The sequence below is a fragment of the Poecilia formosa genome, unplaced genomic scaffold (assembly GCF_000485575.1).
Source record: "Poecilia formosa unplaced genomic scaffold, Poecilia_formosa-5.1.2 Scaffold1106, whole genome shotgun sequence".
Classification (NCBI taxonomy): Eukaryota; Metazoa; Chordata; class Actinopteri; order Cyprinodontiformes; family Poeciliidae; genus Poecilia; species Poecilia formosa.
This window is the reverse complement of record NW_006801045.1, coordinates 1,772-13,948: the sequence shown is the minus strand read 5'-3', so window position 1 is coordinate 13,948 and position 12,177 is coordinate 1,772. Positions and strand designations below refer to the sequence as shown.

General features: G+C 44.7%; 1 protein-coding gene across 1 annotated transcript; it reads right to left on the bottom strand.

Moving 5' to 3' along the window:
• Positions 1 to 6,457: 6,457 nt before the first annotated feature.
• On the bottom strand, positions 6,458 to 11,861 carry LOC103132525 (inactive rhomboid protein 1-like; the record flags this gene model as incomplete). The annotated part of the gene is made up of 14 exons (XM_007544333.2): positions 6,458 to 6,787; positions 6,859 to 7,082; positions 7,469 to 7,622; positions 7,799 to 7,899; positions 8,429 to 8,504; positions 8,622 to 8,716; positions 8,809 to 8,872; positions 9,252 to 9,352; positions 9,433 to 9,594; positions 10,008 to 10,082; positions 10,159 to 10,270; positions 10,347 to 10,577; positions 10,660 to 10,877; positions 11,736 to 11,861. Coding segments are annotated over 14 exons (1,935 nt in total), but the record flags the coding sequence as incomplete, so codon positions are not given.
• Between the last annotated feature and the right edge of the window lie 316 nt (positions 11,862 to 12,177).

Here is a 12,177-nt window from a genome sequence, read left to right as displayed (position 1 = left end):
GCCTCCAGGACCTCCAGGGCCTCCAGGACCTCCAGGGCCTCCAGGACCTCCAGGACCTCCAGGCCCTCCAGGGCCTCCAGGACCTCCAGGGCCCACTTTGGACTCCACTGCTGTAGAAGAATATTCTTCAGCGTTACTTCAATCATATTTCTTTTTTTTAACAATATCCAACTTTGCTATCATCAATGCATTTAAAAAAAGCCTCTGTGCAAAAAGGGGTTAAAACATGAACAGCTCCCCGTGTGGGACGCGCCCCACAGTTTGGGAACCACTGGTCTAATTAATATGTTTCCTATTAGCTCCAACTAATAAAAGATCCTGTGAACATTTTAAAGTGAAATCAACTAAATAGCAGCAATATTAGGTTACAGATGTCTGTTTTAGACAGGCTTTAAAGGAGCGCAGTGGTTGTTTTGACTACGCTATGGCAGAGTGGGCGGAGTTTAGATAGTGTGACGTCACGTGCAAACGGCTGACATGTCAGCCAGGAACTAAATCTTTGGTCACTCTTAGAGCAGCATGGCTTTAAACACCGTCTAGTTCATGTCTATCCAACCTGTAAAACCTGGTCCAGGTGAGGCTCGAACTCACAACCTCAGCATTGCTCTGCTGGGTCCTGATAAGTAACAGGCTGACCGACTGCACCACATAGAGACACTGCTGACTGTCGGGACATCGGCCCTCAGCTGCTGGTCAGGTCCCAGTCATCATTCACCCATCTGATTAACCAAGTCAGGACAGTAGCTTGAAGCAAAGAGGTTCTGACTTTTGGGTGGATGAGTTTGACTTGATCTTTTCTCTGGGTTATGTGGTGCAGGAGTGGAGACTGCAGGGTGCATAGGTCCCACCGGTCCTGTTTGGTCTGCTTTAACCCAAATCCACTTCATCTGTCTATAAAGTCTGGTTCCGTTGGTGAGGTGTGAACTCTAATCGACCTTTGACCTCTGGTCCTCCAAACCTCGGTCTGGGTTTGGTTGAAGTGAACTCTGGTTCAGTTTGAACCGTACCAGAGACCGCTCCAGAAGCAGGAAGTGAACTACAGCGCAGGGCATTCTGGGTAAATGCAACCAAAGCTAATGTGCTAGCCTAGCGCTAGCAGCAGAAATGGCTCCTGGTCTTTTGCCAAATGACTAAAGAGAAATCCTCCAACCGCTAAAATCTGACGCCTCCATCTTGTTTCCATCTGGTGACGAAGGAAGTTGCTCTCAGTGTCTTCAGAGGTTTTTGTGTCGTTTCCTTCAGTTCTTGGTGCAGCGCCCCCACAGGCCAGGAGGGGAACAGGCTGGTTTGACTCAGAGCCACAGCAGCTGGAGGTGGAGCAGATGTTCTGGTTCCAGTAGAACCGGGTCAACCAGACCAGAACAAACTAATAGCTCATAAACTGATATTTCTGCAAGTTTTAATTATCGATCACAATGTCCCAACTGGAAAGAAAGTTCCAGCAGCTGCTCCCCAGTCAGTCAAGCCCAGACTTGCCTTGTTCAATCATTAGTCCTGCTTGTCTTACACCAAACACAACAAGCCCCTCCCCCCCCTCAGCTATGCATCCCTGTTGACCCATCACTAACCGACTGAAACCAGGAGGGAGGGCCAGACCATTTCATTAAGAACAATAAAACACATGCAATGTGGGAGAGCCGCATTCCACAGCCCATAATTAGCCTGAACACTGGAAATGTGAAGAACTGATTGTGTTCTAGTTGTACACCCAGAAGTGTTTGTGACATTCAGAAAGACTCATAAAAATCCAACATTTTTAAACATCGAATGACCAATCTAACGTGAAGTTTTAGGAATATCCTTGGATGGTGAATGTGCAAATTGACACCCTGTGTAAAAGTGCAACAAGAGATTTATTGGTCAGAATTCTGCATGAATTTAAGGCTAAATTGTCCCATATCTGTGAATATTTATGTACATTAGAGCATGTAGTTTTACATTCTGAAAGACCAGAAATATCTATGATTTAGAGTCACAGGAAACAAATATTTTTATGACAAAAGCCAGAAACCAAGAGTACATGCACTTTTTGTTGTTTATCAGTTAACAATGTATTTTAAATTTTAATTTAAAAAAAAGTCATATTCCAACAATAACCATCCAATTAATGAAGTATATTTGTGTGAAATGGATGGAGCCAGCCATGGTGGGCAACATTAACTAAAACGTTAGCTGTGCTAACCTTAAGGAGCTAATCATAAGCTTAGTTCCGCTAACGCTAAAGCGCTACACCAATGCAGTACTTAGCTAAGCTAAAATTCCAAAACACTTTATTTAATCATATTGATATCTACCATAAAATATTGATATTTAAATTAGAGTATTTAGGAGAAGCAAAACATGCTAAACATTTTGAATGCAAAAGTGCTAAGCAAAACATTAGCACTGTGATTAGATTATTAGCAGATTAGCATCACTGGAAACAATAAAATCCTACAAACAGACGTTTAGACTAAAGCTCATTTTTTAAAAATAATTTAGAGTTTTGGACCTGATTGCTGTGTCTGCATCAGCTCAGAAATGAAGGCAGCGCTATCAAAGCTTGAACTTTATAATGTATAAATTCTTTATGTTGCTAACTGCTTTGCAATGTGCATTAAACTTGTTTGGGAAACAGAACTGCTGCAGGAATCCGGTTTTATAAGTCTGGAAAATTTTGTCCTGATTCTGTCATCAGTAAATATTTTCCAGGTTCAAAAGCCAAAACGTTGTTCACATTCAGACAACTTTAGCCTCTAGCAAACAAAGTATTTTCTACAGAGAGGTGACAGTGTCTGATCACATGACTCCAGAATCAAGTTAACCAGAAAGCAGGTAACCACGCCGCCTCCTCGCCATCTGAACACTTTTTGAGCGCAAAGTTGCTGTGAGAACTCTTTGTTCCTGGTTGTCTGACTAAATGTTCTTTCCTGTCTTTGGTTCTCGGTGAGCGTTCCATGAAAACGTGTCTGTAGAGACTCAAACCGAGCAGGAGGGAGGAGAGAAGGCAGAGCCGGACGGATGAACGGAGGATCACCTTCAGAGGCTTCAGGACGGCATCCAGGGAAAAGGTATTGTTGAAGTGATTGCTAATGAGCTGTGTGTGTGTGTGTGTGTGTGTGTGAGGTGATGAGAACCAGTGTTTAGGACAGCTGGAGGGCGATGAAGAGGCTTTGCCTTCAGAGATGAAGATGAAATGAGTGTTTGTGGGGAGGATGCCACTTGGGAGTTTCTGTGTTTTACTTTGTGCAGATCCGGTCCGATTCTCTCAGGATTTACGTTTATTCCTGCAAAACATCTGCAAAGAAAAGCTGAACGCACAAAAACTGAAACCTGAACATCAACACCAAGGTTTGGGTTAAACTGACTGATTATGCTGAAAGGAACTCGCCTATTGCAATGAAGAGTCGGCTTGATTATTCTGGGATGTTTGTGAATTTAACTAATGAAATGCCTGAAAAAACAGAATCGTCGTGGTAAAATTGGGCCTCTGTCTCTTTAAGAACTCCTGCTCTTTCTGAAGCTCCGCCTCCAGGAAGTCGTCCCAACATGGCTCCTCTATTAACCCTTTAATGTTTTTACCAGCAGCTCCTATAATGAGCTCAGCAGATGTTTGCTAATTGCTGCTGGCTAGTCTGAAGGAACTGAGTGGGGGAGGAGCTGAGCTTCGAAGGCGGGGCTAGGTCCACCTTAGCGTTTTAACAGCTGAATGGTTGCCATGGAGACAAAAGGATTTCTCAAACATGAAAGAATCAAAGCATCGCAACAGGAAAAACATGAGAATACGATGAAAAGATTAAAAAATAGATTTTAAATGATACTGGCCCTTTAAAACTTTGGATCTGCAATGAATAACATCCATTATGTTTTACTAAAATGTACCATTTTATTTATTTGTCTTTTTAATTTACTTAAAATAATTAGTTTGTGATGTCATGTTTTATTATTCTATAAGAAGGAAAACGACACAAAATTCCCATGGAGTCATTGAATAAACCTTAATCCGTGTGTGTGTGTGTGTGTGTGTGTGTGTGGAGGGGGGTCCGTCAGTGTCAGCCCAGCTGGTGTATGGGGTCCCACTGGGAGAATGGGGGGGTATAACGTTACTCTGCCATGGCGGCTCATCAGGCAGGTGTATGCCGCGGATCCCTCTGTCACACACACTTCACCTGACAGCAAGGCTGCTGATGAGTCTGAGTGTGTGAGTTGAGGTGAACAGAGAGGGGCTGTCACCTGTTGGCCAGCTGGCAGAGTCCCGTTTCAGGTAAACACGACTCCTCCACGTCCAGCATCCCTGAGGAACCCCACAGCCCGGGTTCAACCCCCAAACTAAAACTAAACAAGTGATGAGATGAGATGAGGAGGAACGAGAGGAAGAGGAGGAGAGATGATTCCTCCTGAAGGCAGGAAACAGGAAGATGAAGGCCGGATTATTAATCAAATAAAAATATTGCAGATTTTTTTATCTGCACTTAAACCTTTTTTATACAATATTAGAAATACGTAAAAAATGAAATAATTCAGAGCAGAACCAGCAGAACATCTGCTAGCTTAGCTTTTTTCTAACGATGCTAAAATGTAGCTACAGCTACCTTATTCAAGCTTATTTAACTTAGATGGCCTATTTAAAGTAACAAGAGGTTGTCAGTGATATCAGTGGCCTCCTGCAGCAGGATGAGCAAAATGACAAATTATTTAACATTCACCTGATTCATCTGGTCAAATATTTTTCATCCAATTTCTAATTTTATCAACTGAGAAAATACATTTAACCAGAATCTCAAACATTTAAAAATGTTCACCTCTTTGCTGTTCTGCTTCATGCAGTTTTATCCAGAGCAATGCTTTCTCTGTGTGTGTGTGTGTGTGTGTGTGTGTGTGTGTATGTGTGTGTGGTCAGTGATCCAGGAAGAACCAACATGTTTTCTGATTGATGACTTTAGAAAACTGGATTTAATCAACAGCAGGTTGCAGGTTTTACCCAGAAATACTCCCCTGGCGCCATCTAGCGGTCATCGAAGGAACTAACATTTATTTTATGTTTTACATGAAGGAATCACAAAAACTGGGAAGTTTTAGGAAACTTAAAAAATGGAAAAATGTGATTATTGCTTTGATCAAACATCTTAATTTAACTCTGCAGACGGAGAAAAATGTTTAGTTCATCTGGTGAAGTTGGACTGGAGATATGAATATTAATAGTGTGTGATGCTAAATATTTAGTATTGATCCGATGGGCCAGTGTCGTTGATATCAATACTTTGGTTATAAATATAATAAAGCTAAAAAATAATCAGACTTCTGACCTTTAGATGATTTTTTTTTTCTTTGAATTATTTTTGTTCAAACTTCAGACAGAATTTGGAAACTGCGATAAATGAAATAATCTAAAACTGAAGCATTGATTTTACCTCGCAAGCATTGATTAATAGCTTCAGTATTTTGGATCAAATCAGTTTTGATTTGCTCTCAAATATTTTTTGCATGTTTTCCTAAAAGAAAGTGCACACAAGTTGGTTTTATTTCTCTATTGTTTCAGTTTATCATGTTAATAGATTAAATTATTTTTTAAAAAAAAACAGAAAAATGCCTGATGATGAGAAGTTTGATGCTGTATCAAACTTAACAAAATGTATCGGTATATCGGTATCGGTGATACTGATCCTGATTTAGTTTGTTAGATTGAACCAAAATGTTCAGCATTTCTCACCTCTGGCCTCCAGAGTTCAGTTGTTAGTGAGAAACGAACAGGAAAAGTCCAGTTCAGCTGTTAAGTAGCTAAAACGCTACAATATTTAATATAACACGAAGAAAAACAGTTTTCACAGATTTCACAGTAATTCAGCTTTAAGTTCTTCATTCACAGGATGAATATTTACCACAGGATATAAAAACGTTTCATTCATGATATAAAAGGCTGTAACTGAACCTTAACTCAGCCACTAAAAGGATTTCCAGGCAGGAAGTGAGAACCTGTGGAGGATGAAGCGAAGGCACTTTTCATCAGGCCAACTCCACTTGTCATGTTCCGCCTGGCCGCTGGGGGGCGCTGTGACGTCAGCTTTACAGTAAAAACAACCATTTCCCGACAGTTTAACTTTGCTCCTTGTGTTCAGGTGTGAATCCATGTTTTCTAGGAAAACGTGGAAATTTGAGTTTGAAAAGTAAAAAAATTGATAGAAAGAACTTAAATTTTCACAATATTCTCAGAAATTTGTGAAAAAAAAAACAAAAAAAAAAAACAATAACATTTCTAAGTTTGAAAAGTCAAAAATTGTCTATAAAATATAATTTTGAGATTAGAAAGTTGGACATTTCTGATTTTGTAATGTTGCAAATTTGCTAGAAAAAAAACTGAAATTTTGAGATTAATCAAGAAATTTTCCAGAAAAAACGGAAAATTCTCAGAAATTTCCAACTATTTTCCCCCCAAAATTTCTGAGATTAATCTCAAATTTTCAAAGTTTTTTTGGCACAATTTGTCTTTCCCCCCTGCAGCGACACTGGTCCTTCCTGATCCAGAAGAGATGCATTTGTTCCAGAAGGTTCCTGCAGCGCCACCAGGAAGCGGATATCTGACCCGGTTCTGGCGCTCAGACCCGGTTCTGGCGCTCAGAGCAGGTGTGCGTTCAGGTCGTACTTCTCACAGAACTTGTCTGTGACCGGGACGCAGGTGAGGAACTCGCACCAGTCGCATTTGAGCGGGTAAACGTAGAAAAGGACGGCCAGCGCGGCGAACAGACCCAGGAAGACCAGCAGGAAGCCGCAGATCTGGAGCCGCTTCCTGTACGAGTCGGAGCGGCCAAAGCTGAAACAGGAAGTGGACGTTTACAGACGGAACGGATCCTGGATCCTTTTGGCTTCACTCTGCTGACCCACCTGATGTACGGCAGGAAGGCGAAGGACAGGAAGAAGCCCGACAGGAAGCCGCAGACGTGGGCGAAGTTGTCGATCCACGGCAGCAGACCGAAGGAGAAGAAGAAGACGGAGATGGCGGCGAGCTTGGCGAACGCTCGCCACGGCCGCTCCAGGATCTGCCAGCTCTGGAAAAGCTCCACGAAGAGGCAGGCCAGGATGCCGAACTGGCTGCCGGCGGGACCCACCTGGAGCGGGGGACAGGAAGAGGAAACAGGAAGAGGAAACAGGAAGAGGAAACAGGAAGAGGAAACAGGAAGCAGATCCCTCTTTAGGGCTGGGTACGGCTGGTCAATAAATCTGATCTATCAATAAATAAAATGTTTGCTTTCAAAAGAAAAACGTGAAAATTTTCCACCAATTGTCTCCTGGGGTTGCCGTAGTTGAGAGTGATGTCATCGCAGCCAAAATACAAAAAGATTGAACAGAAACAGTGGAGAAAGTTTAACTGGAACATTTTCTGCTGTTTGTCTTCGGGATGAAATCTCAACAAAACCTCCAGTTGGTGGATTTAATGTGAGAAACATGAAGGGTAAGACGTGTGAGGCAGCATGTCTCCGCCAGGCTGCCGTACCTCTGCTCTGTAGGGCAGGAAGATGGCGGAGGCCAGGTTTCCTGTGACGCCGCTCAGCAGGTAGATGATGGAGATCCGGAGCCAGCCGGCCAACTTCTCCAAATCCCTGAGAACCGACATCTGGAAAAACACCGAGACCAGGCAGTGCAGGACGCTGCAGACACACAGGACACGCTGCAGTCACAGCCTGCCACCAGCTGGAGGCGCTGCAGTCACAGCCTGCCACCAGCTGGAGGCGCTGCAGTCACAACCTGCCACCAGCTGGAGGCGCTGCAGTCACAACCTGCCACCAGCTGGAGGCGCTGCAGTCACAGGAAGAAGCTGACCGACCCGGCATGCAGGAAGAGAGACAGCCAGAGGCGGGAGAACTGATCTGGGATCTGTGGGTTGAGGAACGGCAGCAGGCCGCAGACATCGTCCATACAGGCCACCTGGAAAACACAGTGACATCATCAGGTGTCAACCATGAAGCCCCGCCCCCAGTGACACTGCTGAAAATCTGCTTTATTCTAGCTCCAGTCTGTTTGCCTAGTCAAAGTCCAGTCTGTTGCTGATTTGTGAACGCTAATCGACCTCTGGTCCTCCAAACCTCAGTCTGGTTCGGTTTGAATGTGAACACCAAGTGGACCAGAGACCGCTCCAGAAGCAGGAAGTGAACTACTGCGCAGGGCATTCTGGGTAAATACAACCAAAGCTAACATGTTAGCCTAGCGCTAGCAGCAGAAATGGCTCCTGGTCTTTAGCCTAAAGAGAAATCCTCCAACCGCTAAAATCTGACGCCTCCATCTTGTTTCCATCTGGTGAAGAAGGAAGTTGCTCTCAGTGTCTTCAGAGGTTTTTGTGTCGTTTCCTTCAGTGGTTCTTGGTGCAGCGCCCCCACAGGCCAGGAGGGGAACAGGCTGGTTTGACTCAGAGCCACAGCAGCTGCAGGTGGAGCAGATGGTGGAGTTTTTCTGGTACCTGTGAGCAGAGCGTAGCTTCCTCATGGAAGTATCCGTGCATGAAGTCGCAGTATTCTCTGGACGTGATTTCACACCTGAAACAAACAATTCCTGTTAAACATCCTCATCTGAAAACCTGAAGCCATCTCTCTGTTTGTTTTTGAGGAACCGTGTTCTGGATCCAGAAGGTTCTGTGCCGGTCGGGTTCTCACCGTCCCTTGGTGCCGATGCAGCAGGGCCGGCCCGTGATGCTGCAGTCGATGTGAGGCAGGTTGGTGTGGTTCCCAGAATCCAGCTTAGTGCAGATCTACAGGTCCGACCAGAACCAGGAGGCAGAATCAGACATCATGCAGACATAATAATCTAATAATAATCTAATAATGGATGTGCTGGCCGTACCGGCCACTCTGTGATGTCGTCGCTCCACTCATGCGGTGAAACTGAAGCGGGTTCTTGGCAGATTCTGCGCGTTCAGCAGAAACAGTGAAGGTTACAGTGAATCTGTCAACATGTTGAACTTCAGCTTCGACTTTCTGAGGTGTAAAAATAAAACATCCTGCAGATGAAACAGAACCAGCCTAACAACTGAAACGCTGCAGTTTTCTGACTGTGGAGGAGTACTGGCCCGGTTCGGTCCAGTGAACGTCACACAAAGCAGCCCCAAAGCCTCATTCCTCCACCGCCGTGCTTTGTGCTGAGGGAAGGTTTGGGTTTTCATCAGAAGTTTTGACTGATGATTTCATCTTTTATTTTACTGCTGGCCTCCAGTGTTTCTCCTCCAGAGCAACAAAACTCAGATGCTAAGACCTGCCGACTCCAGAACGTGTTCTGTTCCGGGTCACCTGGGGTCCTGGTGGCAGACTGAGCCGTGTTGCCGTGGTTTCCCCTCTAGATATGGAGCGCTGGCGTGTTGAGGCCACTTCACCCAAACTGCCAGGGTGTTCTGCAGACAGACACACTTCAGATTGCCAAGCAGCTTCAGTCTGAGGGAACCTGAAAGCATCGCGGAGTTCTTCCACCCACCGAACATTCCTCCTGCAGCGTCTGCAGGCAGCCGGAGCGGTCGTTCCGGACGCAGCAGCCGGATTGTCGTTCTCTCACCTTTGTCTCCTCAATCAGCTGCTGGATCTCTTCGTCTTGACGCATGCATGGAGAAAACTTCGCACCCAGGTGGATGAGCGCCTCCTGCAGGACAGCAGGTAGAAACATTACAGTTTGGAAAAGCAGACAGGAAATAAAAACTTAAAATAATCTTCAACAATGTTCTCTGCAGGGAGAAATGTATAAGCCTTCAGATCTCAACCATTAACATGAAACTGGATTCTACAGTCGGTCTGTTTCCTCCTCAACATGTTCATCATAAAATGTTTGGATTATTCATGTTCACTTTCAATAATCTGCTGGAAGTTTTTCAGAATTTTCCAAACTTTTTAAGAATTCTTTGCTTCTGCAAAATTTTTCAGTTCTAATATTTGTTCAGCAACTTCAACATTTTTATCTTCCCTCCTGTTAATATAATTATTTCTTAAAGCGTTTATCAAAACATTTTAATTGTTTTGTTTCAGTTTCTGAAAGCCGTTCAGTGGTTTGGTTCTTACCGAGTTCGGACCGACCCAGAAGTTCTGCTGCTGCACAAACTTCACGTTTTCATAAACTCCCTTATTTCTCAGCACCTGGAGGGAATCGAAGGCGAAACATTCAGAGGAGAACGATTATGGACAGATTATTACAGATTATAATCCGGCTCACAGAGTCGACGGTCTCGTGCTGCGTGAATCCGAGCGGCGCGATGCCGTAGATGGACACGGACAGGACGGTGACCAGCAGGTGGACGAAGGTGATCCAGTAGCTGAAGAAAGGCCTGAAGAAGAAAACATGACGGGTCACAGAGCCGGCTGACCTTTGAACCCGGAGCAGAGGTCGAGCAGAGGTCGTGCCTGTGGTCGTCCATGTCTTGGATCTGCTTCTGGACGAAGCTGTCCAGGCGCTGGCGGTAGGTCCGGTTGGTGAGTCGGCCCACCATGCCCAGTCCGTACGGCCTCTTGTCCCGGGCGAACAGCTTCTGGACCGGCGCCGCGATCCTGCGCCCGCGCCGCTGCGGCCCGCTCGCCGCCTCCTGCTGCAGCAGCGCGCCGTCCTTCGCCTTCCGCCAGCCTCGCTCCAGCGGCCTGCGGAGACGGAGGAGGGAGTAGTCATGGAAACGCTCCGGTTTACCTGTGAGGTCACACTCTGGTTCAAAACTCCGCCCACAGCATCAGGTGAGTCCGCTCCAGCTTGGTCCGGTCCACAGCGTTTCCTGTCGGAGCGTTTCCTGTCGGAGCGTTTCCTGGCGGAGCGTTTCCTGGCGGAGCGTTTCCTGGCGGAGCGTCTCCTCTCTCGGCGCCGGGCTCCAGCCGCTGCAGGTCGGTCTCTGACGGCGTCTCAAACACGTCGTCGGCGTAGCTGGACGTCTCTTCCTGGAAACCGTCCTGCAGAGGAAAAAATGAAAAACATTTCTGATTTATTTAATACCAAATCAGATTTATTTTTTCTTCACTTTCTTTCCTAAAAAAATATTATAATTTTTAAAAAGTGGATTTTATCTCAATCCTCAGAAGACGGAGTATCAGGAAAAGCTCTGAGAATTTTTGTGTAATTCCAAAAATAAAGTTATAATATTAGCAGAATAAAGACCCAATTTTACCAGAAGAACACCTTAACGTCTTGCATTAAAGAAAATCAAGGTTTTATTAGTTATCAGGATCTGATCTGACCAGTTCAGTCCGTCTGGATTTTCCTCTGAACAAACTCAGTTATTTGGAAAACAGTTTAAATTCCTGGTGACATTTTGCTGCTGACGTTTTCAAACATGAAATATTTCTTTGCCTGTAAAACTGATGCCAACGTAGAACATCACAAAATGCTCCACATTCATCATCAGTTTATTCATCTTTGTGCAGCAGTTACACATTTATCCTCCTAGTATTACGACTTTATTCCTGTAAAATTAATCGGTCTCATCCTGACCACAGCACTCACCGACCTGAACGCAAAGTCCAGATTAACAGAACGCTTCGCAAACAAGATGGCCGCCCTGAGCGATGACATCACTACAGAAGCCCAAAGAGTGGACTGGTGGGATAAAATCCAGATTTTTCAAAAGTAAATCTTCAAAAACCAAAAAATGTATTAATTAATAATTGATTTATCACCGAGTCTCCATATGAAAATCCAACAACTGAGTCTGAGATCAAACAAAGTTTTTAAATCGGCTTTGAACATCAAAACGTTTATATTATTATTCACATTTTTAACTCCTGCTTGGGGAACAAATGCGTGTTTCTCACTCTGCTGAAGAACGAAGTGTCCAACTCGTCCGGGAAATCCGTCGTGTCGTCGTCATAGAAACTGGGAGGCATGAAGCTCCGCCTCCGCCTCCCGGTGCAGCCCTCAGCCGCCGTCCGACCCTGAAATCAACAACAGAACCCAGTCAAGACGCAGGGTCAGAACCAGAACCGGACCGGACCGGAACCGGATCTGAGACGGACGTTAGCAGAGTTAAAAAATCAGCCAAAACAAACAATTATTCAGAGTTTGCGTTTGAAAAAACTCCTGGATTAGCAGCTCATGTGATGGAAAAATTAAACTGAAATATTTTTCTTATTAACATCAGAAAGTTGTTGGAACAAATGTTGAAAAATAAGATTTAAATAAATATCCCTGTGCCGTTACTGGTGCATGTCTGATGCAAAGGCTTTCTAACACCTTTCTCATGTCACGACTCTGAAG